The following is a 27,926-nucleotide window of genomic DNA, read 5'->3' on the forward strand; positions in this document are numbered from 1 at the left end:
TCTCATTCTTGGACTCTAGGCACCACTTCTACAGGGATCATAAGAAGGAAGAAAGATTTCAGGAATAGTTCCCTATGATATCACAAGAAGGCAGTAGAGCCAGTTATTGAAAAGCTCAGAAATCAGGATAGAGCAAAGGTGAAGGTACCATTCCATCTTTACTCAAGATAGGCCATGAATCTGAAGGGAAAAGACTTGCCTGGGGTTATATTTTATGATAAATCAAAAATAAAGCCATATACACCCAGGAATTCCACCTTTAAAACTCAGTCCTTTGGAAGGGAAAAAAATCAGTAGCAGGTGCAAACACCAACTACGTAGATATTCATCCCCAGGCTGTCTATTATTAGTGAAAACTTGGACATAACCTAAGTTCGAATTCAGCAGTAGATAAATGATTAAATACACTACCATCAAGCTACATGCTGGAGCTTTTTAAATGGCATTTGATAATCATGTTCTCCTGCCCCATGTTAAACACTCCTTAACCGAGGTGCGGAAGTACCTGCTCTTTGAAGATAGTCTCTTGGTCTTTCAACATGAGATACTCCTGGATGACTCGCTCATCTTGCATCTCTCTCCTCCTCCTCTCCTCGGTGTAGTACAGTGGGGAATTTCGCTGTGCTCGTTGCAAGCATATGTAACACATTTCCTATAACATCGAGTTTTAGGGCAAAGTGATTTTTACCTTTTACTTTTTTTGCTCTGCATCTCCTTCCCAAGCTCTCCAAAGGCTAGGGGTGTCAAGAAGTAGACTTCATAAAAGGATGTATTTGTGATATTATCCAAATGGGATTTTTCAGAAAGGGCCCTGCAAATATTCCAGAGGATTTATTCAACTCTTACTTGAACAGATGTGTTTAAAGCAACTGAAAATTAGAGATTTCCCAGAACTATTTCTGTTAGCTAGTAGATTTTGACTAGTAGATAGATTTATCACAGTCCCATTATAGGTCCTGTGTAGTTGAGCCATACCCGTGTATTAAAGAAAGAGCAATTCCTCGAATTCTCTTTGAGAAGCAGAAGTCAGAAGGAGAGTCTGTCTGGGCTCTGTTTCTTTGAAGACACTGTACCTGTCCTGCCCTATGATGGTCCTTGCAAGAAGTGCCTGGAGAAATTTTAGGCTTCAATGCATGATCATTTTTCAGTCCACCTGGAAATGATACACTATAAAAACAATGCAACATTAATTAATATTAATGTAGCCTGACATCAATTATAACCAATGATGAATGATAATTTTAGAAGCAAGTATAAATATAAGAGGGCTTCAAGGTGGCACGAGTAGTAAAGAACTGGCCTACCAATACAGGAGACATGAAAGATGCAGCTTTGATCCCTGGGATGGGAAGACCCCCTGGAGGAGGGCATGGCAACCCATTCCAGTGACCTTGCCTGGAGAATCCCATGGACAGAGGAGCCATGGTGGTCTGCAGTCCATAGGGTTGCAAAGACTCAGACATGACTGAAGTGACTAAGCATGCATGCACACATAAATATAAGAAAATAAAAAATATCTCAGCAGTTTTCTTTAGAGTATCTACATGTATACAGATTAAAAACCTAACATTTATATCAGATAAATTCGGGTTCAAAACCCAGCTTTATTAGAAGTTGACTGGCATTAGACAAACTGGATAATTGTACAAAGTCTCAGTTACCAATTCAGTGAAACTGGGAAAAAACTTACTCATTCTACAAAAATTTATTGAGTGTTTGCTAAGTGTGCTGCTCTCAGCATGGGAGAGGCAGTGAAGAACAAAGCACACATACAAAAAAAAAGCTCCATCCTCATGGAATTAACACGCTGATGGGAGTAGACAATCAATAAACAAGATGAATGAATTATATAGTCTGTTCGATGGTGACAAATACCATGCAGAGCTGGGGGAACGCAGTATTAAATCATGAATACAATGGCCAGGGAAATTCTCACCAGAAAGGTGACATTTGAGCAACTTGAAGGCAGTAAAAGAATAATAATAATCAGATATCTGATGGAAAAGAATCTAGTGGAGCAAATGAATGCTAAGGACTTGAAGTGGGAGCATATCTGTGTTCAGTGTGGCTGGAGGAAGTTAAGAGAGAGATCAGAGATCAGGCAAGATATTGAAGGCCATGGTAATGACTTTAGCTTTCACCCTGGGTGAGAATGGGAGCCACTGAAGAATGAAGAGGGAGCCGTTGAGAATGCAGCCATTGAATGGGAGCCATATCCAGTATTAGCAAAGCTACAGAGAACACAGCAGTTCTTCATATTTCTGTTACTAGGAAGATAATTTTTGGTGTTATCTACTTGAGGGTAACTGGTACATGGTGCATGCATGCTAAGTCACTTCAGTTGTGTCCGACTCTTTGCGGCCCCATGAACTGTACTCCACCAGGCTCCTCTGTCCATGGGATTCTCCAGGCAAGAATACTGGAGCAGGTTGCCATGCCCTCCTCCAGAGGATCTTCCAGACCCAGGGATCAAACCCATATCTCTTACATCTTCTGCTTTGGCTGGTGGGTCCTTTAAAACTAGCACCGCTTTGGAAGCCCTGAAGATGATTGGTAATGCATATCAAAAACATGAAAAATGGACTCATCACTTATCTCTGAAATTTCACTTTAAAGCTTCTTTCCTATAGAATATGCAGGTGTGTGCAAAGAATTATGTGATTATATTTGTTTCAACATTTATAAAAAACTAAAAATCATCTCTGTATACAGGAGATTTGTTAAACAAAAGGTTTAATAAATGAGATGAGCAATCATTTGTTCATGTTTTAGAACATTTAAAGCCATAGGGAAGTTTTCACCACTTAAATTGTTAAGTATAGCAAAGGTTCGTATGATATAATCGCAGTTTTCTTTAAAATGTATGTACATGTTTCAAGTATAAATATATGCCCATGTTATAATATATATGCATTGAAATGAAGGATATACACCCATAACATTACAGAAAACTTCTTCTGTTTGGTGGGGTTATGGGTGATTGTTTTTGTATCTCTTGCTTTTCTCATTTCTTCTAAAATTTCTTTGACAAAGGCATATTACTTTAGTAATTAGCACACACAACAAAAACAAACAAACAAACAAAAATTGATTGTTTGGTCAACTTCTATAGGAAAACTTTACTAGGAATCACTAATAATTAGTAATTAGAATCCCAAAAGAAATCAACCCTGAATATTCATTGGAAGGACTGATGCTGAAGCTGAAGCTCCAACAGTTTGGCCATCTGATGCGAAGAACTGACTCATTAGAAAAGACCCTGATGCTGGGGAAAATTGAAGGTAGGAGAAGAAGAGAACAATAGAGGATGAGATGGTTGGATGGCATCACTGAGTCAACAGACATGAGTTTGAGCAAGCTCTGGGAGTTGGTGAAGGACAGGGAAGCCTGGTGTGCTGCAGCCCATGGGGTTGCAAAGAGTCACACAAACTTAGTGACTAAACAACAACAAAGCCATGTTTGGCAAAAATGCTTTCCAATTTGATCTAAACATGAACCTGTGTCATATTATAATATCCACACACAGAAAATAAGAGAGGTTTTCCCGAATTCATGAGGGAAGTTAGATGTTTTCTCCTCTGTGCTGTTTTGTTTCCACCTCTGTGGTAGCATTTATCCTACTGAATCATAATTTATTACTCTGGTTTTCCCACAGGTTGTAAGTGCTGGTCATCATTACCACCTCATCACCTGGCATGCAGGTGTAACATCCAGATGCTAGAATGTAGCATCAGGAATAGTGGATGAAGGAATGAATGAAAAAAATGAATCCTTATTTAAAATTCCCTACATCAAGAAAGGGCGTGAAAATATATTTAGTAAAATGCAACAGAAAAAAATACCCAGTGCATTACCTTTCATGGTTCATATTCTTCCCACCACTCCCATTCTGCTCCAGTTTATTTGGCAAACTGGCATTTGTCCCTTTGGCAGTAGAGACAGCTGGTCTATCTTGAGCTGTCTTGGGTGATAAAATCTCTGTAGAATGAATGAAAGCGAGTTTCCTTTCAACTCTCAATCAGTGGTTTGTATGTAATACCGATTTTAAAAACTCATAATTTTACTCGGGAAAATTTTCACATAAAATGCACTTTCTCATTTTAAATCATGGCAACCCACTCCAGTGTTCTTGCCTGGAGAATCCCAGGGACAGGGGAGCCTGGTGGGCTGCCGTCTATGGGGTCGCACAGAGTCAGACACGACTGAAGCGACTTAGCAGCAGCAGCAGCCCTTGCCCTAGTGTGGTTAGAATATCTATTTTGCTGTTTACTTATTACATGTAAAGGCTCTGGCTGGGTACTTTAAAAAATACAAGAGGCAAGTATCTGCCCCTGAAGATTTTTCAATAAATATAGCTGGAGAGGAAAATTAAGATACAAACAGAAAACATGAGAGCTCTCATTTGTGGAGGTCTTTCCACCTGCCAAAAATACTAAGGGTTTTACACACATTGTAAGTAGCAACTCAGGACAAGGATGCAGAATATCTGAATCTCAGATAAACAGTACCATCTTTAACAGTCTGACAGAGGAGATGAAGGGAGCCAGTTCAGAATCCATTGATGAGAGAAGTTTCCATGGAGGAAGTGAGATGTGAAAGGGCTACTAAGAGAAATAGAGACACAGATATAGAGAAGAAACATACAGACACCAAGGGGGAAAAGGTGAGGGGTGGAAAGAACCAGAAGACTGGGGTTGACATATTCCAATACTACTACACTATGGTACTATACTATGTACTCCAGTACTACTGATTACTTCCAGTTTCAGTTCAGTTGCTCAGTCATGTCTGACTATTTGCAACCCCACGGAATCTCAGCACGCCAGGTCTCCTTGTCCATCACCAACTCCCAGAGTTCACTCAGACTCACGTCCATCGAGTCCGTGATGCCATCCAGCCATCTCATCCTCTGTCGTCCCCTTCTTCTCCTGCCCCAAATCCCTCCCAGCATCAGTCTTTTCAAACGAGTCAACTCTTCACATGAGGTGGCCAAAGTACCAGAGTTTCAGCTTTAGCACCATTCCTTCCAAAGAAATCCCAGGGCTGATCTCCTTCAGAATGGACTGGTTGGATCTCCTTGCAGTCCAAGGGACCCTCAAGAGTCTTCTCCAACACCACAGTTCAAAAGCATCAATTCTTTGGCGCTCAGCCTTCTTCACAGTCCAACTCTCACATCCACACATGACCACTAGAAAAACCATAGCCTTGACTAGACAGACCTTAGTCAGCAAAGTAATGTCTCTGCTTTTGAATATACTATCTAGGTTGGTCATAACTTTTCTTCCAAGGAGTAAGCGTCTTTTAATTTCATGGCTGCAGTCACATCTGCAGTGATTTTGGAGCCCCAAAAAATAAAGTCTGACACTGTTTTCACTGTTTACCCATCTATTTCCCATGAAGTGATGAGACCGGATGCCATGATCTTCGTTTTCTGAATGTTGAGCTTTAAGCCAACTTTTTCGCTCTCCACTTTCACTTTCATCAAGAGGCTTTTTAGTTCCTCTTCACTTTCTGCCATAAGGGTGGTGTCATCTGCATATCTGAGGTGATTGATATTTCTCCCGGCAATCTTGATTCCAGCTTGTGCTTCTTCCAGCCCAGCGTTTCTCATGATGTACTCTGCATAGAAGTTAAATAAGCAGGGTGACAATATACAGCCTTGATGGACTCCTTTTCCTATTTGGAACCAGTCTGTTGTTCCATGTCCAGTTCTAACTGTTGCTTCCTGACCTGCATCCAGGTTTCTCAAGAGGCAGGTCAGGTGGTCTGGTATTCCCATCTCTTTCAGAATTTTCCACAGTTTCTTGTGATCCACACAGTCAAAGGCTTTGGCATAGTCAATAAAGCAGAAATAGATGTTTTTCTCGAACTCTCTTGCTTTTCCCATGGTCCAGCGGTACTACTGATGCCAAGTATAAAATAGATAATGAATGAGGACACACTTAATAGAGAGGGAGCTCTACTTAATGCAATCACTGCGGTGGCCTGAATGGGAAAGAAGTCCAAGCAAGAGGAGATATATGTACAGATACAGCTCAGTCACTGTGCTCTTGAGTAGAAACCAACACAACACTGTAAGGCAACTGTACTCCAATGAAAATTAATTTTAAAAGAAAAAAAAAAGGCTGACAAGAGGAGAGTAGGATTGGGATAGACTGCAAGAAAAGGAAGGGAATTCCAGGCAGGAGAAGAGTGAACAAAAGCTTGAAGTCAAGGAAGAGCAAGGCATGTTAGGAGAATATGATAAACAACTTAAACTCTAGAAAGAGTCCATAGGAAACTGACAAGTGAAGCTAAAGAATGAAAGCGTCTATCAGCCTAAAAGCTGATGTGCAATCCTATAGGCCACACGTCACAAAACCAACATTCACAAGCCAACATTTACCCATTGATAAATCTTTTGTTTGGCCTAGTTAGCTTTTTTTTTTTTTTTCCTGAATGTCAATACAGTAGTGAACACTGGACTCAGTGGGAGAAGGCGAGGGTGGGATGATTTGAGAGAATAGCATTGAAACATATACCTTACCACATGTAAAAGAGATGACCAGTGCAAGTTCGATACATGAAGCAGGGCACCCAAAACTGGTGTTCTGTGACAACCCAGAGGGCTGGGGTGGGGAGGGAGGTGGGAGGGGGGTTCAGGATGGGAGGGGACACATGTATACCTGTGACCGATTCATGCTGACGTATGGCAAAACCATCACAATATTGTAAAATAATTATCCTCCAATTAAAATAAATTAAATTAAAACAATTAATAGATTTCACAAGTTAGGATCTGTGCTTCTCTTGAAAAATTAGACAGTTTGCTACCACTTGGCTTACATTTGCACTTATCTCACACACTAGTAAAGTAATGCTCAAAATTCTCCAAGCCAGGCTTCAGCAATACATGAACCATGAACTTCCAGATGTTCAAGCTGGTTTTAGAAAAGGCAGAGCAACCAGAGATCAAATTGCCAACAGCTGCTGGACCATGGGAAAAGCAAGAGAGTTCCAGAAAAACATCTATTTCTGCTTTATTGACTATGCCAAAGCCTTTGACTGTGTGGATCACAAGAAACTGTGGAAAATTCTGAAAGAGATGGGAATACCAGACCACCTGACCTGCCTCTTGAGAAACCTGGATGCAGGTCAGGAAGCAACAGTTAGAACTGGACATGGAACAACAGACTGGTTCCAAATAGGAAAAGGAGTCCGTCAAGGCTGTATATTGTCACCCTGCTTATTTAACTTCTATGCAGAGTACATCATGAGAAACGCTGGGCTGGAAGAAGCACAAGCTGGAATCAAGATTGCCGGGAGAAATATCAATCACCTCAGATATGCAGATGACATCACCCTTATGGCAGAAACTGAAGAGGAACTAAAAAGCCTCTTGATGAAAGTGAAAGTGGAGAGCGAAAAGTTGGCTTAATGCTCAACATTCAGAAAACGAAGATCATGGCATCCGGTCTCATCACTTCATGGGAAATAGATGGGGAAACAGTGAAAACAGTGTCAGACTTTATTTTTTGGGGCTCCAAAATCACTGCAGATGTGACTGCAGCCATGAAATTAAAAGACGCTTACTCCTTGGAAGAAAAGTTATGACCAACCTAGATAGTATATTCAAAAGCAGAGACATTACTTTGCTGACTAAGGTCCGTCTAGTCAAGGCTATGGTTTTTCTAGTGGTCATGTGTGGATGTGAGAGTTGGACTGTGAAGAAGGCTGAGCGCCAAAGAATTGATGCTTTTGAACTGTGGTGTTGGAGAAGACTCTTGAGAGTCCCTTGGACTGCAAGGAGATCCAACCAGTCCATTCTGAAGGAGATCAGCCCTGGGATTTCTTTGGAAGGAATGGTGCTAAAGCTGAAACTCCAGTACTTTGGCCACCTCATGTGAAGGGTTGACTCATTGGAAAAGACTCTGATGCTGGGAGGGATTGGGGGCAGGACGAGAAGGGGACGACAGAAGATGAGATGGCTGGATGGCATCACCGACTCAATGCACATGAGTTTGAGTGAACTCCGGGAGTTGGTGAATGACAAGGAGGCCTGGCATGCTGCGATTCATGGGGTCACAAAAAGTCAGACACGACTGAGCGACTGAACTGAACTGAACTGGCTTACATTTCCACAAATCAATAATCTGCTAGAGGAATAAGTCTTCAAGTATATAGTCTGGCAACCCCTGGGAATCCCAGGAGTCTTTAAAAAAGACTTTGAAGTCCTACGATTTTCCTCACATGCCCCAACCAAAACAATATATTACAACAGATTATATGATGACACAGATATGAGAATCTGCTATCTTCTATAAATCCAGATGTCAAAGATGTAAAGCTACCACTCTTCATTTTTTCATAAAAAATATTGATGTTAACATGTCTCCCTACCACGTGACATCCAGCCCAGTTCATGCATTTATGTCACCTGCCTGGATCTTGCAGGCAGCTGAGTTTCGAGTAGTGGAGAGTCAGCAAAGAGATCACAGTCTAAAAGTCTGAGTGTCATAAAGTGGTTAGGGTGAGATACAGGATTCCAGGAATAGATGTTTATTAGAGAGAAGAATACAGTGATTATTCACAAAATGAACCTTATTTTGGCCATCAGAGTTGCTAAGCAATATGGCGTGGCTCACAAGTAGTAAAAAGTCACAGATTATACCCAGAAATCAATGACCTACCTGGGACACCTTCTTTGTCTGACTGGTCTTTTAATTTGTCCTTCCTCTGTCCATTCTGTCCATCTTCTTCTGTAATGGTCTCCATAGGTGGTTTGTTCTCCATCTCCTTGAGATCAATCCTGGAATGAGCCAAGATGTGTCCATAGGCGAATGTGTAAATCTCTTAATTCTGAGAAGCAGCCAAGTGAGCTGACAGATTCTGAATGAAATAAGCTTACATGTTTCAAGGCAGTGGGGGCAGTGCTTTTATTTGCTGAGTATGAATCATGGACTCATTCTTTTGGGGTTAAGCCTGGAGCCAACCAAGACTCTCCCCCACAATACTGAGGACCCCAAAGAAGCTCTTATATAGATAAACTGCTCTGAAGGCCTGGATTAAAGTTTCAGGGTTTTATTTCATCTTGAATTTGTTTGTCTTTTCTAGCTCTGTAAGCAGATGCCACAGTCCTGAAACAGTGGATGGTGGCCACTGGATAACTTGGAGGCATGGATTCAGGGCCTGGTAGGCAGGGTATGCCCAGAAGTGAGCACTCCTCTCCTCCCTCTTCCTCCTCCTCACTGCTCCATCCTCTCCCCAGGCAAAAGTGAGGGGCTTACAAAGGCGAGGGGAAGGGGTTTGTTCAGTTGATGTCAGTAACTGCAGCTTTTCTTTAGTCCCAGGAATGGGGTGCTGGGTTAGAGGTGGGAAGGAAGGGTGGGGCGGGCATGGTGCTTGCTGTACATTCAGAGGCCAAGCTTCACATAAACGAAACGCCTACAGTTGCTTTGAGGATTCGAGTCCTCTTGTCCATTGCCAGGCTCTCTAATGGACAGGACTGTCCATCTGACCCTTAACTAACTGCAATTACTTCCCTCCTGGAGTGCTTAAGCCAAACTATGTCCAAGGGGACAGCCAAATTTGCCTCCCAAAATACAATCAAAATAAAGTTATTTTGAATCCATGGATTTCTTTTTAATGGGTAAGGCAAGATGCTGCAGTGGAAACAGCACTGAGACAGTCAGGGGCCATGGTTTTATTTCTGACTTGGCCCCCCTGCTGTGTAATCATTTCATCTGGAAGATGAAGAGGCTGGACTAATTAATCTTTAAGGCTTATTCTCCCCCTCACACTGACTATGCTGAGATCTGTATCATATAGCTTTTCCAGGAAGGACTGGTTCCAAACCAACAAACAGAAGAGGCTGTGACAGACGCCACCCCCGCCCCCCAAAAAATGAGAAAATACTCTGAGACAAAAAAATGAGAAAACTATTTTGGAAAATAGTTTACTATTTCCCAAACTTCCTTTACCCAAAATGCATAGTAGTTAGTGGCACAGCAATTAAGATTAAAAAAAAAAGATTAAGAGCTCATAATGGGTAAGTAACGACCAAACTAGAAATAAAGCCCAAGTCTCCTGACTCCTATTCAGTGCTTTTAATACTGCATCCTGAAACTGCAGATATGACTGCAGCCATGAAATTAAAAGATGCTTGCTCCTTGGAAGAAAAATTATGGCCAACCTAGACAGCATATTAAAAAGCAGAGCCATTACTTTGCCAACAAAGGTCCATGTAGTCAAAGTTATGGTTTTTCCAGTAGTCATGTATTGATGTAAGTAAGAGTTGGACTATAAAGAAAGCTGAGCGCTAAAGAATTGATGCTTTTGAATTATGGTGTTGGAGAATACTTTTGAGAGTCCCTTGGACAGCAAGGAGATCGAACCAGTCCATCCTAAAGGAAATAAGTCCTGAATATTCACTGGAAAGACTGATGCTGAAGCTGAAAGTCCAATACTTTGGCCACCTGATGCAAAGAACTGACTCATTGGAAAATACCCTGATGCTGGGAAAGATTCAAGGTGGGAGGAGAAGGGGACAACAGAGGATGAGATGGTTGGATGGCATCACTGACTCAGTGGACATGAGTTTGAGTAAACTCTGGGAGTTGGTGATGGACAGGGAGGCCTGGCGTGCTGCAGTCCATTGGGTCACAAAGAGTTGGACACGACTGAGCAACTGAACTAACTGAAGATACTTCACTTGTTAAAAAAAGAAAAGAATGAAAACTACATGCTGAATGCCTAAAACTAACACAACATTGCAAATGAACTATACTTCAATAAAATTTTTAATTAAAAATAGAATTGATGTTATAATTAATTTTGCTCCTTTATAAAATTATAATACATATCTCAAGTGGTTGTAGTAAAGATTAAATGCAAGACTATTAAGAAAGTGCTTAACAATATCTGGCAACTAGTAAGTGCTCCATAGATGATTGCTATTATTATTGTCATTATAATATTATCATGTTGTTATCATTATCATTATTATATTCAGGAGCATCAGCAGCCATTGAAAACACTCACTATGCTGTTGGGGTGAAGCTGTACCTTGTCTTTCTAGCCCCTTCTGTGGTAAAAATCAAATCTTAGACAGCTGTTAGTCTAGAGTGCATGATGAGGAAGGGACTAGGTCAGAGGAAGGGGTGAAAGGTAGAAGAAAGCCTAGTAGGTGAGAAAAATTTTACTGATACTTGCAAGGACTAAGGTTGGTAGGAGGCAGTAAGAGAATTCCCAGGGAACCAAGAGGTTTTTTTTTTTTTTTTTAAGTATTCTAAGTGTCCATTGTTTTTTAACTTAACTACAGAAAGTGCATGCAATAAACTCATTTGCTAGAACACAGAGAGAGAACAAGAGAGAGCTGCACTAGATGGAGCATGGGCTAGAAAACTCAGGTGCAAAACACTGTCCAATTCTATCAACCGGTCGGCAAGGACAGCCATGCCTGGAGGAACCTATGGAGGAAAGCACTGACCTTGGAAATGCAAGCACGCTGTTGGGTCGCTTCCCCAAGTTCTCTCTGCTAGACAACACTGAGTCCACTGTGTCAGGCCTCTGGGGACAGGGAAAAAGACAGGTTACATTTGGGCTGCGGTCCAGGACACAGACAATCAGAGCCACAGGCTGCTCGAAGGCCTCAGACTACCATGATACCCTCCAGTGTTATTTCTGTTTAGGGCTTGAAGTCTAGAACTCAACATCCAATGAAGAATGATCTCATTTACCAAAGAAGTCACCTTGCTTGGTCCCATCCCAATTTCATTGTGCTGCCTTTTCTCAAACCATTTCCTCCTTGGAAACTGCCCTCAGGGTTGACAGCTCCTGAACTTAAAGAGGACAGCCAACTTCTTGAAACTCTCAGGAATATGAGCAAGCTGGCTAGTTCCACTTTTGACCCAAATAACTCTGAAACTAGGTAGTTGAGAGAAAGACTTTGGAGTCAGCTATCCTCATGTTTAAATGCCCACACTGCCAACAGCAAGAAGATCAAACCAGTCAATCCTAAAGGAAACCAACCCTGAATATTCTTTGGAAAGACTGATGCTGAATCTCCAATACTTTGGCCAGCTGATGCAAAGAGCTGACTCATTGGAAAAGCCCTAACACTGGGAAAGACTGAGGGCAAAAGGAGAAAGGAGTGACAGGATGAGATGGTTGGATGGCATCATCGACTCAAGGGACACGAGTTTGAGCAAGCTCTGGAAGATAGTGAAGGACAGGGAAGACTGGCATGCTGCAGTCCTTGGGTCACAAAGAGTCAGATATGACTGAGGGACTGAACAAAAACAACAGCTATAAAGCTTTAGACCCTAGATATGTGGGATCAAATTCACAGGACTTTTAGGAGGTACTATATATAAGTGGCTAGCACATAAAAGCACTCCACAAATAGTGACAATTACATTTATTATATATAATATATATTTATTATAATCTACAAATTGTATTTATAATATAATTTATTTAATAATTGTATATTATATATAATAATTACATTATTAAATTATGCTAGCATAGAATAACAGGTAAAATTATTCTTTTTGGATTAATGATCTGGTTTACAAAAGGCTTTGAAGGAGATTCTAAAGATCAAAGTTTTAAAAATATTTTGAGCTAAAGCAGCATCACTGAAATTGGCACACAGCTTCCTAAGATAACTCTTCTACAAGACAGCACTCGGGTTTATGTTATGGAACATTTAGGGGAAAAACAGTCACTCTCACAACTTTAAGCAGTTTCCTGAAATCTGTTTTACAGGCATTAATGAATATTGACTCAACCTAAAGTTCCATGATTAAATACTTTCAGGCAGTTAAAGCTGCTTCTTTCCAGCCAGACTTCTCTGGTCCTTTAACATACCTATGTGCTTTGGCCCATAGAGCTTTTTTTATAGGATACCCATCAAGAGCAGTTCTTTTGGAAAACTTTCCTTAAAAGGTACATCTTAGAGTACAGCAGGCCAAATGAAGCATTATCCTGTCTTCAAACATGTATCAAAGCTTACAAAGTTCTGCAGAATCCCTGAGGGTGAGAGATGGAACCTTTGGCCTTGTTTCTGATTTTGCACATCCTGCCTGTGTTTTAATGAAAATGAGAGGGTGATACTCATGTGTGTGTGTCTCCACTCTGCACACACAGGGTTGGCATCCCTCTGAGTCAACATGTATGAAGCCATGATGTGGAGAAAACACCAGGGGCCTAAGTATGCATTACTCCATCTCCTAAACCCCCATCCCAGAGCACTGTAAAAGAAGAAATCAGAAGGGAGAATTAAACCATATGTATAACATTTTCTTTCATAGCTCTTTCATTTAAAAAAAAAGAAAGTCAGGCTTTTGTTCTATGGGTCACAAGATTATATAACATTCATGATAATCCAATTCATCCATCCCAAATTAGTACATTCAGATTCAATTAGTTCTCAACAAGGACCTACTTGTATATATAGCACCTAGAACTCTGCTCAATGCTATGTGACAGCCTGGATGGCAGGGGAGTTTGGGGGAGAATGGGTACATGTATATGTATGGCCAAATCCCTTTGCTGTTCACCTGAAACTATCACAACACTGTTAATCAGCTATACCCCAAAACAAAATAAAAGGTTTAAAAAAAGAGTTTCACAATTTCATTCACCATTGCAACAAAAAGGATGAAATACTAAGAATATGTCTACCTAAAGAAACAAAAGACCTATATATAGAAAACTATAAAACACTGATGAAAGAAATCAAAGAGGACACAAACAGATGGAGAAATATACCATGTTCATGGATTGGAAGAATCAATATAGTGAAAATGAGTATACTACCCAAAGCAATCTATAGATTCAATGTAATCCCTATAAAGTTACCAATGGGATTTTTCACAGAACTACCACAAATAATTTAACAATTTGTATGGAAATACAAAAAACCTCGAATAGCCAAAAGAGCAAGAAGAATGGAACCGGAGGAATCAACCTGCCTGACTTCAGGCTCTACTACAAAGCCACAGTCATCAACACAGTATGGTACTGGCACAAAGACAGAAATATAGATCAATGGAACAAAATAGAAAGCCCAGAGATAAATCCACGCACCTATGGACACCTTATCTTTGACAAAGGAGGCAAGAATATACAATGGATTAAAGACAATCTCTTTAACAACTGGTGCTGGGGAAACTGGTCAACCACTTGTAAAAGAATGAAACTAGAACACTTTCCAACACCATACACAAAAATAAATTCAAAATGGATTAAAGATCTAAATGCAAGACCAGAAACTATAAAACTCCTAGAGGAGAACAGAGGCAAAACACCCTCGGACATAAACCACAACAGGATCCTCTATGACCCACCTCCCAGAATACTGGAAATAAAAGCAAAAATAAACAAATGGGACCTAATTAAAATTAAAAGCTTCTGCACAACAAAGGAAACTATAAGCAAGGTGCAAAGACAGCCTTCAGAATGGGAGAATATAATAGCAAATGAAGCAACTGACAAACAACTAATCTCAAAAATATACAAACAACTCCTGAAACTCAATTCCAGAAAAATAAATGACCCTATCAAAAAATGGGCCAAAGAACTAAACAGACATTTCTTCAAAGAAGACATACAGATGGCTAACAAACATATGAAAGGATGCTCAACATCACTCACTATCAGAGAAATGCAAATCAAAACCACATTGAGGTACCATTTTGCGTCACTCAGAATAGCTGTGATCCAAAAGTCTACAAGCAATAAATGCTGGAGAGGGTGTGGAGAAAAGGGAACCCTCTTACACTGTTGGTGGGAATGTAAACTAGTACAGCCACTATGGAGAACAGTGTGGAGATTCCTTAAAAACTGGAAATAGAACTGCCATATGACCCAGCAATCCCACTGCTGGGCATACACACCAAGGAAACAAGAATTGAAAGAGACACACATACCCCAGTGTTTATCACAGCACTGTTTATAATAGCCAGGACATGGAAGCAACCTAGATGTCCATCAGCAGACAAATGGATAAGAAAGCTGTGGTACATATAATGATGGAATATTACTCAGCCATTAAAAAGAATGCATTTGAATCAGTTCTAATGAGATGGATGAAACTGGAGCCTATTATACAGAGTGAAGTAAGCCAGAAAGAAAAACACCAATACAATATGCGAATGCATATATATGGAATTTAGAAAGATGGTAACAATAACCTTATATGCGAGACAGCAAAAGAGGCACAGATGTATAGAACAGTCTTTTGGACTCTGTGGGAGAGGGAGAGGGTGGAATGATTTGGGAGAATGGCACTGAAACATGTATAATATCATATAAGGAACGAATCGCCAGTCCAGGTTCGATGCAAGATACAGGATGCTCGGGGCTGGTGCACTGGGACGACCCAGAGGGATGGGATGGGGAGGGAGGTGGGAGGGGCATTCAGGATGGGGAACATGTGTACATCCATGGCAGATTCATGTTGATGCACGGCAAAATCAATACAATATTGTAAAGCAATTAGCCTCCAATTAAAATAAATAAATTTAAATTGAAAAAAAAAAAGAAGGGGATAGGAGAAGGAAAACAGTAATTTACATTTGCTAGGGCTTTTGCCAAAGCCCCGCTTCCATCCATTGTACAAAGGAAGTCCTTATAGAATCTCATCTTGACTTTGCTGTCTTTGATCATGAGGACCCCAATTCCTTTGAATGTAAACTCCACATTTTGTTTGATGGAAATGGATCGTGACAAAAAAAGCAGCGTCTCCTTCACACATCCTTCCACTATATCTCTGCTAAATGGACCCTCCAAGGATATCATGACAAAATTAAGTGGAACTATTGGGATATCACCTAGAGGAGAAAGGGGGAGAGCAAAGAATTGGAGATTATAACAAAGATATATTATACACACTCACAAATAATCACTTGATTCTCACTTAATACTTAAAAACAGAACCGTACCTGTGAAGCCTTCAGTTGTACTCTTTAATGCTCAATTAAAATTTCCCCAAAAATAGAATGTTTTTGCTCAGAACAAGCACAATTAGCTTTCTAAACTGTGCTACAGACAAGCTTTTCATTCTCTCTTGTTGAAAGAGAAAGCCCACACAAAGCAATGAAGACCCAGTGTAGTCAAAAATAAATAAATTTTTAAATGGTCAAAAAATCCATCAAATTTACCGTACAGAATACAGGCATAACAAATTCCAAGTATAGCTTGTTGGTATTTGTTTTTCCAATATACCATTTTTTGGTAGAAAGTTACTCTGCAAATTAACTTCCAGAGATGTTAATTGAAAGGCAAGTTCCAGCCCTTTCACCTTGTCAGCATTGGGGGTAGATGAAGTCTCTTCATCCAGATATAAGTCTGATGCAGGAGGGCATGATAAGGAAAGTCAAAAGGAACACAACCAGAAATTAGGAGGGAACCCTCCTACCACAAGTAACCAGAGCAGGTATCACACAAAGCCACACCCTGAAACTGGAATGCAAGTATCCTGGGGAAGGTGTCATGTCTCCCCACCATGTCTCTAGCACGTGGGACAAGGACTGCCATGTCATTAGCCCTTAGTAAATATTTGTGGAAGGGAAAAAGGAAGGAGGGAAAAGAAGGAGGGAGGAAGGGAATAAGGAAGCAAAGGAAAGAAGGAAGATTTTAGGATGTAAGAGGTGTATAAGGTATTAAGTCTTTAGAGAATTATTAACCTTCTGCTACTAAGTCGCTCCAGGCAAGAACACTGGAGTGGGTTGCCATTTCCTTCTCCAATGCATGAAAGTGAAAAGTGAAAGTGAAGTTGCTCAGTAAGTGTCCGGCTCTGTGACCCCATGGACTGCAGCCTACCAGGCTCCTCCGTCCATGGGATTTTCCAGGCAAGAGTACTGGAGTGGGGTGCCATTGCCTTCTCCATTAACCTTCTAACAACTTTTAAATTTCAATAATTTAGATGATATACAATAGAAACACAGTTGATCTTTTCCCAGTTGATATTAAATGTGATTCTTCCAACCAGTAACCCTAATTGACTTTCTCTTCTTTACGACCACTTTTAATTTCTTAGATCTGAAATAAGAATAAAAATCTGTATAAGTCAGTGATGTGCCTTGATGTCACATCCGGCCTTGAGCTTCTGAGGTTGAAAATGACCTACGAGAAGACTGAATATTATTCCCTACCTCAGCCCTTCCCTCTGACAAAGGTACCACATGAAAAGAGAGCTTCTCAAAGCAAAAACCAGCAAAGCAACAACTGGCCAAGCATTGCCTTTTCATTTTCATCCCCAGGCTAGTCACATACTGGGAAAGTCTTTAAAATACAATCTATTTACCAGGAGTATATACTCTGTTTTGTTTGAGTCCATGCATCTGTAGTAACTTCTCTGCCATGACAAATACCGGCCTCTGAATTAGGAAAAACTTCTTATTTCCCACCTCAAGCTTTTGTCTCATGAAAGTGAAAGTTCCAAGTCCCGGAATCTGAACTCCCTGAAAAGGCAAAGGGCAAAAAAAAAAAAAAAGCAACAGAGAGAATTCACTGAAATGTAAAGAAAAATAATCCTTTGCACTGTTATACCAAAGCACATGAAGAAATTTAAGCATGTGCCTTAAAATTCAATGCTCTTTATGACCCATTACAGCTTTAGTATTTCATGACTCTAAGTTTTCAAAGAAGTATAAAATGTAATATCTCAATCCACAGTGCTTTGCTGATCCATCATCTTCATATCATTTGAAGGCTGTGAGGACTAAAAAAACATGCATGGGGACTTCCCTGTGGTCCAGTGGCTAAGACCCTGCGTTCCCAGTGCAGGGGGCTTGGGTTTGATCCCTGGTGGAGGAACTCTATCCCATATGCCACTACTAAGACCTGGTATACTCAAATAAATAAATATATTTTTTTAATGTATGGATGTCATAGCTGCTTTTAATCTTTATCTAAGATTACTCTAAGCAGAGATTTTGCCAACAAAGGTCCATCTAGTCAAGGCTATGGTTTTTCCAATGATCATGTATGGATGTGAGAGTTAGACTATGAAGAAAGCTGAGCCAAAGAATTGATGCTTTTGAACTGTGGTGTTGGAGAAGACTCTTGAGAGTCTCTTGGACTGCAAGGAGATCCAACCAGACTATTCTAATGGAGATCAGTCCTGGGTGTTCATTGGAAGGACTAATGCTGAAGCTGAAACTCCAATGCTTTGGCCACCTCATGCAAAGAGTTGACTCACTGGAAAAGACCCTGATACTGGGAGGGATTGGGGGCAGGAGCAGAAGGGGATGACAGAGGATAAGATGGGTGGATGGCATCACCAACTTGATGGACATGAGTTTGCGTGAACTCCGGGAGTTGGTGATGGACAGGGAGGACTTGCATGCTGTGATTCATGGAGTCTCAAAGAGTCGGACATGACTGAGTGACTGAACTGAACTGAACTAAACTGAAGATTACTCTTGTCCTAAAAAGAGATGGAAATAGCAGACCACCTTACCTGCCTCCTGAGAAATCTGTATGCAGGTCAAGAAGCAACAGTTAGAACCAGACTTGAAACAACAGACTGGTTCCAAATCAGGAAAGGAGTACATCAAGGCTGTATACTGCCACCCTGTTTATTTAACTTATATGCAGAGTACATCATGTGAAATGCCGGGCTAGATGATGCACAAGCTAGAATCAAGATTGCTGGGAGAAATATCAATAACCTCAGATAAGCAGATGATACCACACTTATGGCACCCTTCTTCATTGGAAGAACTAAAGAGCCTCTTAATGAAAGTGAAAGAAAAGAGTGAAAAAGTTGGCTTAAAACTCAACATTCAGAAAACTTAAGATCATGGCATCTGGTCCTACCACTTCATGGCAAATAGATGGGAAAACAATGGAAACAGTGACAGACTATTTTGGGAGTTTCAAAATCACTGCAGCCATGAAATCAAAAGACACTTGCTCCTTGAAAGAAAAGCTATGACCAACCTAGACAGCATAATAAAAAGCAGAGACATTGCCAACAAAGATCCATCTAGTCAAAGCTATGTTTTTTTCAGCAGTCATGTATGTATATGAGAGTTGGACTATAAAGAAAGATGAGTGCCAAAGAATTGATGCTTTTGAATTGTGATGTTGGAAAAATCCCTTAAGAGTCCCTTGGACTGCAAGGAGATCCAACCAGTCAATCCTAAAGGAAATCAGTCCTGAGTGTTCATTGGAAGGACTGATGCTGAAGCTGAAACTCCAATACTTTGGCCACATCACCAACTTGATGGGCATGAGTTTGAGCAAGCTTCGGGTGTTGGTGATGGACAGGGAAGCCTGGCATGCTGCAGTCCATGGTGTTGCAGAGAGTCGGACACGACTGAGCGACTGAACTGAACTGACTGAAATTGTGTGACAGTTTAAATTTTAATCCCTTGCCATCAGGGGGAGAGAATTTCTGCTTCCTCATTCTCTTTCTCTTTTTAAAACCATTTATCTATTTATTTACTTGTCTGCGCCAGATCTTAGTTGTGGCACACAGGGTCTTGATCTTCACTGCGGCATATGGGATCTTTTAGTTATGGCATGTGGGATCTAGGACTCTAAACAGGGATCAAACCCAAGCCCCTGGCATTGGGAGCATGGAGGATTAACCACTGGACCACCAAGGAAGTCCCTCTCATTCTTTATGGTAGGTTTAATGTCCCTCACTTAAAATCAGACAACCCAAAACATACAAGATACGTGCTATAGTGCGGTGATCTTGGTTAATGTGCAGACGCAAAAGATTGTGGCTATCACTCTAGGTATCTGTCTTCCTGGAAACATCATACATCAAAGGTTACAAAGTCAAATGCTACAGGAGCCAAGAAAGGATGCAAGGGAGTGAAGGTACTGAGCCAGAGAATATGATGGCTAAGGAGTGCATGCCCCATCTAAAGGGGAGAGACCCTTGTCAGCTTCAGCCAAGTGTCACATGTACTGAACAAAAACTGATTTTGTTAATCGGCTGATTTTTCAAGAAAAAAAAATCTGTGCAAACTCTCCCAATTTTAAGTTCTGATGACTAATTTAAATTATCAGATCAAACAAAATAGATTGCACGGATGAATTCAGATCAAAGGTTCTCATATTGGGACCTCTGAGTAGGATATAAACATTTCACAATATCCCAGCACCCTCGAAACTCCCAACATCTCTGTTCAGTTCTGTGGCATCCAAACTCAAGACTTGATGGGAAGAAATAGCCCATCCGTGGACAAAGGTTCTCATTTTTGGCAAGTAGAGTTCAGTCTCTGACTGCCTTCTTACATTTCATTTAAAATCCTTTTCCTGCAAGGAGGCAAGACAAGAAGCATCATATCCTCCTATAGCCACTCCAGGAACTACCAGATCACAGATGAACAGAATTTATCTACTTTCTCTATACATACCTGGGCTGATCAGTGATACACTTCCTATCACTGGAACAGCAGAACTTTCACATTCGTTACCTAAGGGTGAAATCCGTATCTGTTAAATCTACCAGCCACAAGTCCTAAGTGTGAGCATCATAAAATCACAAGACTGCAGCTAACACTGGATGGCTCTAAAATCTGCTATCTTGCTCCCAGCAAAACTATTGGAGACTAAGGAAGAAACATTCTTTGATGTCTTATATTGAAATTAAAGTATAAATCTTACCTTGTGTAAGGACAGCTGCCGTTCCACAAATTCTGACACATTTCCCCAAATAGTAGAAACTTCTGAAATTCAAGGTAAATAAAAAATAATGTATGAATAATTTATGAAAGCACACCTGTGATAGTATCTTAGTGTTCATAAACAAAAATGTGAATATGAAATGCAGAATAAATAATTTACATTATTTATTTTAAGTGATAATAATTTCTAATTAATTAAAATTAACAGAAAATAAAGTCACTCCCCAAAGTTAATTTTCCTAATAAGCAAAGTTAACTTGCTTTAAATTCCAAAAATGTGAAAGAGGAGGCAAAAGAGAAAGAGAAGGTGGAGAGGAAGGGGAGAAAATCTTTGTAGAATAAAGGGAAATGTCACACCTGGCCCTTTATTCTATAAACATAGTTGTTGTTAGTTGTGTCAGACTCTTGGCTATCCCATGGACTGTAGCCTGCTAGGCCTCTCTGTTTCTGGAATTCTCCAAACAAGAATACTGGAGTGGGTAGCCATTCCCTTCTCCAGGGGATCTTCCTGACCCAGGGATCAAACCCGGGTCTCCTGCATTGCAGGCAGATTCTTTTTTTTTTTTTTTTTTTTTTTAGTTTTTTATTTTTTAAATTTTAAAATCTTTAATTCTTACATGTGCTCCCAAACATGAACCCCCCTCCTACCTCCCTCCCCATAACACCTCTCTGGGTCATCCCCATGCACCATGCAGGCAGATTCTTAACCGTCTGAGTTAACCTAGTGTTATCTAGCCTTTTATTTTTTTATATAAATACATATGTGCCTGTGCTGAGTCTCAGTTGCAGCACAAGGGATCTTGAATCTTCATCAAGGCTTGTGGAACCTTCAGTTGTGGCACGCAGGATCTTTTTTCAGTTGTGGCTTTTGAACTCTTAGCTGCAGCATGTGGGATCTAGTTCCCCGACCAGGGATCGAACCAGGGCCCACTGCATTGTGAACATGGAGTCTTAGCCACTGGACCACCAGGGAGGTCCCTAATCTAGGCTTTTCTTAATGACCCATTCAACAAGCTTCTAAGAGTCTACACTGTGCCATCTGATTAACATGAGCCTTCATTCTCACACCATTCCATAATATAGGAAGGAGGCCAGGGGCCACTAAAGCATGAAAGATCATTGTCTGTACATTAACTGTCTCTGCACTTTTATTTTTGCTTCATTCTTGACTGCTTTCACTCTCAGTAGTCACCACTGGACTCCGGCTGTCACTCCTCTCTGCTACGAGTGCTCTGCAGGCTCACCACCCAGTCTGAATTCACTGCTTCTGATCACCTGTGCTCTTGCCTTCAACAAATATACTAACATTATGTCTAAAATAATAATTTTTAAAAACAGACTTTTGGGTAAGGGCCCAAAGGGCTTTACTTTGTATTTGGACATAGACTTCACACTCTCTACTTTGAATGATCAGAGGGAGGCCTTCTATGCTTATTTTCTTGTTCTGAGCTATGTTCCAGGAAAGCTGTGGTAGAAAAATAAGTAGTTGTCAATTACTAGTGTTAATGTATGATATGAAGGAATCCTCTGGGTATAACTAATACTCATAAATATAGAAATCCATGTCTGTGTTGACATTTCCATTCCAAACTTAGTCATGAGTTTATTACAGATATTTTCCACTAGTGAACTCTTTCTGCAAATCAAAAGAGTGCCGTGTTTCAGTTCTCAAAAGAAAGGATCAAGAACAGTGGCAAATACCAGGTTACCACTTCTTGGCATAGATGCAGTTGGGCACAAAAACCCATTCTTTCCCCATTTTAGAGACTGCTTGATTTACTCTTGTAACTGTTTTTCCTGATGGTTTAAACCACTACCTAATGTGGAAAATTGCACTCATTTAATCCTGTATATCAGCATTATAAATATTTTTATTAATATGCCAGAGAATGAACAGGATGGGCAATGAGAAGTAGCAGTGACTCATGGGTTTCCCTAATGGCTCAGTGGGTAAAGAATCCATCTGCAATGCAGGAGATACCAGTACGATACTGAGAGGGTAACAGGCAGGAAGGCTAGGGGTCTCCAAACAGAGGAAACAGACTGCAAGTGTCAGACGTTTTTTATCTCTTTCTTCAGCGGCAGGAGGAAACTACACGTGTTAGATTTTTTTCCCTTCTCTACACAAATTTAAAAGGTTTCTCAAAATTTTGTGTTGCCATGATGACACCTGGTTCCACCTGAACTTAACTTTTCTCAAACCTTGAGCTAACCAATGCATTTTTCTTATGGAAATTTTTCTTAAGCTATGTTAATGAACTATGTATTTACCCTAGACTCTGAGTTTCTCCACTTAAGACACAGAACTGATAAGGGCTCAACAAACCGGTATGTTTTACTCATACATTGTTCTCCTAATCTATGTTAATGAAACTGTATATTTACTTGGAAACCTGCCTCTCTGCAAGATTCCTGTCAATCATTTTATGGCCTGGGATGACTCACCTGGTACCAATGTTATCTCAAAATTTATGTTGTGGGTGAGGGGCCTGGTGACAGTCTTTGAGTTTTGAGACATTTCCTTTCTCTAATTAGCAATCTGCTAGTTGCTATATAACATTGAGCTAAAGACTAGCAGGGGGCACTCTTTCTGCCCCCTCCTGATGTGTATGTCAGAAGCTTTTCTCTATCTCTTTTATACTTTAATAAAACTTTATTACACAAAAGCTCTGAGCAATCAAGCCTTGTCTCTGGTCCCAGATTGAATTCTTCTCCTCTGGAGGTCAAGAACTCCGGCATCTTTCACAACTCAGCAACAACCTTTCAATCCCTGGGTTGCGAAGATCCCCTGGAGCAGGAAATGGTAACCCACTCCAGTATTCTTGCTGAAAAGACCTGTAGACAGAGGAGCCCAGCAGACTACAGTCCAGAGTAGGACATGACTGAGCATGCACGCACAGATGGAAGTGACTCTTATGAGCCTCGAGGAACAAGTTGGGTGATGGAAACTCACTCACCAAGAAAACTGGAACTGCATGCTACAGCGAGCTGGATGCCAGCTCTGCCCTCCACTCTAAATCATGGATATAGAGTTGATTAAATATACTCAAGTATTCCTTCTGCTCTGTCCCATTCTGCTGCATTTCCCGCTCTTCCTCACCCTTACAGACAAAAGAATCCTGTCTGCTGCTGGCTGCTAAGAATTAGTAGTCTCAACTGTTTCCTGAATTCAAATTTTCATCATGACTAAAAATATTTAATTCCCTAATGTTACAGAATCTCTCGTAGCCAGACTTACAAGAAGACTTTTCAAAGTCAAAACTGTTAAGCCTTTCACCCAGAGTGATGATATGCAGCTCACATTTCAGGAAAACAATCTATACCAAAATGAAATGATTTAATTAGGGCCAGGAGAAACTGTATAGCTGGCAACCAGACCCTACTGAAAAGACCTGACTGAGCTTAATTAGAAATTTGAAGATTCTCTTTCCTCATCTGAAAGATACATTCAAGTCCAACTGTGTCATTTTACCCTATAAAATCTAACGGGGTGGGAGTGGGGGGCCTCCCTAGTGGCACTGTGGATAAGAATCTGTTTGCCAATGCAGGAGACATGGTTTAGATCCCTGATCTGGGAAAATCCCACATGCTGCAGGGCAGCTAAGCCCATGGACTACAACTACTGAGCCAGTGCTCTAGAATAAGGGATATATTGCAACTACTGGAATCTGCGGGCTCTCCTCGTGGCTCAGCTGGTAAAGAATCCGCCTGCAATGCGGGAGACTGGGGTTCAATCCCTGGGTTGGGAAGATCCCCTGGAGAAGGGAAAGGCTCTCCACTCCAGTATTCTAGCCTAGAGAATTCCATGGGCTGTAAAGCCCATGGGGTTGCAGAGAGTCGGACATGACTGTGTGACTTTCACTTCACTTCACTTCACGTCACTGGAGTCTGCACACCCTAGAGCCTGTGCTCAGAAACAAGAGAAGCCACCACAGCGGGAAGCTCTCATGCTGCCCGTAGAAGGCAACCCCATCTCGCTGCAACTAGAGAAAAGCCTACAAGCAATGAAGACCTGGCACAGTCAGAAATAAATAAATAAAATAATAAAAATCTAATAGGCAAAGTCTTACAAGAACAGAGTTTATTATTCTAAACTGAAATTTTACATTTTTCACTGAAGGAAAAGGAAAACATGTACATAATTTCCTTTAGGAAATGAAGCCTTTAAGCCTCTGTAATTCAAATGGAACAGACCTGGAAATCTTGCAGACTGTGATTTCTAACTTTGATTTTTTTCCATGCTCCAAAGTGTCAGGAAAAGAATCACTAAATCTCAAAAGAAAAATACTTCTAATCCAGTCTAAAAAGCAATCTAAAGAATATGCTACTGTTATATTTTTAGGAACGCTGAGGTTATTTATTTTGACCAAACACTGAAATACCAAGAACCACAAGAAATCATCCCTGGATGTACCTTCCATAATCAATTCAACCTTCATTTAACTTCAGATTCTAAACATTTTGTGCTTTCAAAACCGTATTTTTAAACACAATGCCAAATGTATTCCAGGTAGAAACACTTTACCTTATATAATCATTATTTTTAAAAAAAGACCAAGTACCCATTATGTATATTACAGAATAATATATACTTGAAATAGATACTAATATCAAAAGGAAAAGATAAATCCCCTAACTTTATAAAACATCTTATAAAACTAAAATATTGATATACAAACAGAGCAAATTATTATAGAGTGATTTAGACAAGGAAACATATTCCCAGAGCATAGTGCAGTGGAAAGGCACACTGTGCTGTGTGTCTGGAGACCTGCAGCCTTCCGGCCCCCACGGATTGCTCACTGTGCAGCCTTCAATAGTTTCGACCGATTCCCATCTGTAAAGTGATGATGGTTCCCTCCAAGTACTACTGCTGTTGTCTAGTTGCTCAGTCGTGTCCAACTCTTTTGTGACCCCATGGACGGTACCCAGCCAGGCTCCTCTGTCCTTGGGATTTCCCAGGCGAAAATACTGGCATGGGTTGTCACAACTACTGAGCCCTCGGGCTGCAACTAGTGAAGTCGGTTCGCCTAGAGTCTGTGCTCTGCAACAGGAGAGGACGGTGCAGGAGAAGCCTAAGAACCGCAACAAAGAGGAACTAACCCCTGCTCGCTGCAACTGGAGAAAGCCCGGGCAAAGCAATGAAGACCCAGGACGCCCAAAAATGATTTCTTTTTTTTTTTTTAATCTCGATGTCACTTTGAGAAAGAAACTGTCTAACCAAGCCTAGCAAATTTTCTATAGAAGATGTCAAGTCTTCTTCCAAACAGCCATTTCTTTTTTTTAATCTCAGTTTGTTGTTGTTGTTTACCTTTTTTGGCTACCACAGGCAGCATGCAGTCTCTCACTTCCCCAGCCAGGGATGGAGCCCATTCACCCACTCCCCTCGCTGAAGCCCAGAGTCTTAACCACTGGACCACCAGGGCAGTCCCTTCATCTCACTTTCTTAACACAAGCCTGAGATACCAGCCTTGCCTGAATTCTGAGAAGGAGCCATTTGAGGTGGTTGTTTGTAGCCAGCATTTATTGAGACTTTACTCCACGTCCCTGCGTACATTATCTCATTTAATTAAACCCCCCTCAGCTGGCCCCTTTCTCTCATTAAAGAAGTCAGTAAAGGAAAGTGTCTTAAGACTTAATGCTCCCAAGTGCAGGTGGTCTGGGTTCCATCCCGGGTCAAGGAAGTCCCTCCCTCACAGAGCAAGTGAGTTAGCAAGGGGCAACTAAGACCCAGCGCAGCTAAAGAAACGAAAAGAGCCTTTGGACGGACGTCCACCATGAGTCGGCTGTGATTACCAGCTGCTTGACAAGGCAACATGGGCCCTTCAAGGCCCTCCAGAGACAGGAGATGGGGAGAAGCCCTTAGCTTTGCCCCAAGCAGGTAAAGGCTCATCCTCAGCCCCCAGCCCCTTTCGCTTACCCTCCTGGCTCAGCGAGGGCAGTGTGGGCAGCAGGTGCCTGCCAACGTCCTGCAGCGAAGGGAGGATGGTGTCCAGCATCTCTGGTCCCCTGTCGGCCAGATGCTGCCTCTTTTCTTCTTCAGATGGAGTTTACACAAACGTGGTTGTCCCACTCTCCAGCCTCCCTCTCCTGGGAAATTTGGATGTACCTTAAAAATTACCAAATCTCGATTTTTTTTTTTTTTCTTTCTTAAACGTTTTTTTCTTGCCGTCCCCTACCCCCTGCCCCCGACTCTGGCTCTCGCTGAAAGGTGCCCACCACAGGAACTCAGAGAGCTGTTCGGCACTTGAATTACAAAGCGCAAATCCAAGCTCTGGGGACCTCTCGGAGGCCCACTGAGAGGGTCAGCCAGAGCGCGGAGCGGGGTAAGGGGACCGCGCCAGGGCGGGCCCGCCGAGAGCCAGGGAAAAGCGTGTTGCTAGGACGCGATAAAGGCTCGCTCCGTTGCTAGGGAGTCCGAATAAGGCCGCGGCCCAGCCCCCTAGGTGTGTCTGGTCCCAGGTGGCCCGGTTGAATCAGAGCTCCAGGCAGAGAGAAATTGGGAAGTAACAATGTTTTTTATTTATTTTTTTCTTTCCCTTTCCTTCTTGCCCTGAGCAACGAAGAGACGTGTCGCTTTGGTAATCACCCTGGACAAATCTGGAAATGAGCGTTTGTCCCGAGTGATGGACTTTCTGAGTCTCTGGGTCTGTTTGAGAGTTTGAGTGCGAGCTGGAATTTGTCTCGTGTCTGATTTTTCCTAGATTCCTCTCCCAGGAAATGGAGGGCAGGAGGACTGGGGAGGGAGTCGACTTCTTTTTCATTACAGTCAGCTTCTCCTTCCTTCTACACTTAATGAATCTCCTCCTGCAGAACTGTTTTCATACTCTCTCCTCTGCTGACAATGAATTATCACAAAGAAAGCACACTCATGTAAACCCCATTCAGGTCAAGAAATAGAACTCCACCATTACCACAGAAATGCACCTCATTCCCCCTCCCGACATTATTCCAACAAATACCATCAATTAATTTTACCTGCATTTGAACTTTTAGAAGCATACAGTATGCATGCTTCGGCGTATGGCTCTGTCACTAAACACTGTGAGATTCCTCTGTGATTTCTTCAGTAGCGATTTGTTCATTTTCACTGTTGCATGTTATCCCTCTGTGTGACGATTGCACACTTGATTTATCTATTCCACTGTTGAGGGAGACATGAATTGTTTCCCTTTGGAGCTATTAGGAATAATGTTGCTGCAACCATTCTTGAACAAACTTTTTCGTTTGGGCTGTGCTGGGTCTCTGTTGCTAAGCGCTGCTTTCTCTAGTTGCCGAGATCAGGGGCTT

At 41.3% G+C, this 27,926-nt stretch overlaps 1 protein-coding gene across 4 annotated transcripts in view; it reads right to left on the reverse strand.

Moving 5' to 3' along the window:
• The window catches only part of CCDC81 (coiled-coil domain containing 81), a 40,107-nt gene extending 13,108 nt beyond the window's left edge, over positions 1 to 26,999 (reverse strand). For 2 of the 4 annotated variants that reach the window (XM_027959609.2, XM_012101607.4), the window contains exons 1-9: positions 26,557 to 26,999; positions 20,617 to 20,678; positions 17,294 to 17,450; positions 15,562 to 15,818; positions 11,468 to 11,547; positions 8,670 to 8,788; positions 3,855 to 3,978; positions 1,074 to 1,167; positions 506 to 652 (exon numbers count right to left, since the gene is read on the reverse strand). In XM_027959609.2, the coding sequence (XP_027815410.1) occupies positions 506 to 652; positions 1,074 to 1,167; positions 3,855 to 3,978; positions 8,670 to 8,788; positions 11,468 to 11,547; positions 15,562 to 15,818; positions 17,294 to 17,450; positions 20,617 to 20,678; positions 26,557 to 26,635 (1,119 nt within the window). In that variant the 5' untranslated portion in view covers positions 26,636 to 26,999. Of the gene's footprint in view, positions 1 to 505; positions 653 to 1,073; positions 1,168 to 3,854; positions 3,979 to 8,669; positions 8,789 to 11,467; positions 11,548 to 15,561; positions 15,819 to 15,929; positions 16,409 to 17,293; positions 17,451 to 20,366; positions 20,427 to 20,616; positions 20,679 to 26,556 lie in introns of those variants that run through there. The other 2 variants (XM_012101609.4, XM_042237857.2) reach the window with 2 other exon arrangements.
• Between the last annotated feature and the right edge of the window lie 927 nt (positions 27,000 to 27,926).

This window comes from Ovis aries, chromosome 21 (assembly GCF_016772045.2).
Source record: "Ovis aries strain OAR_USU_Benz2616 breed Rambouillet chromosome 21, ARS-UI_Ramb_v3.0, whole genome shotgun sequence".
NCBI classification, from domain to species: Eukaryota; Metazoa; Chordata; class Mammalia; order Artiodactyla; family Bovidae; genus Ovis; species Ovis aries.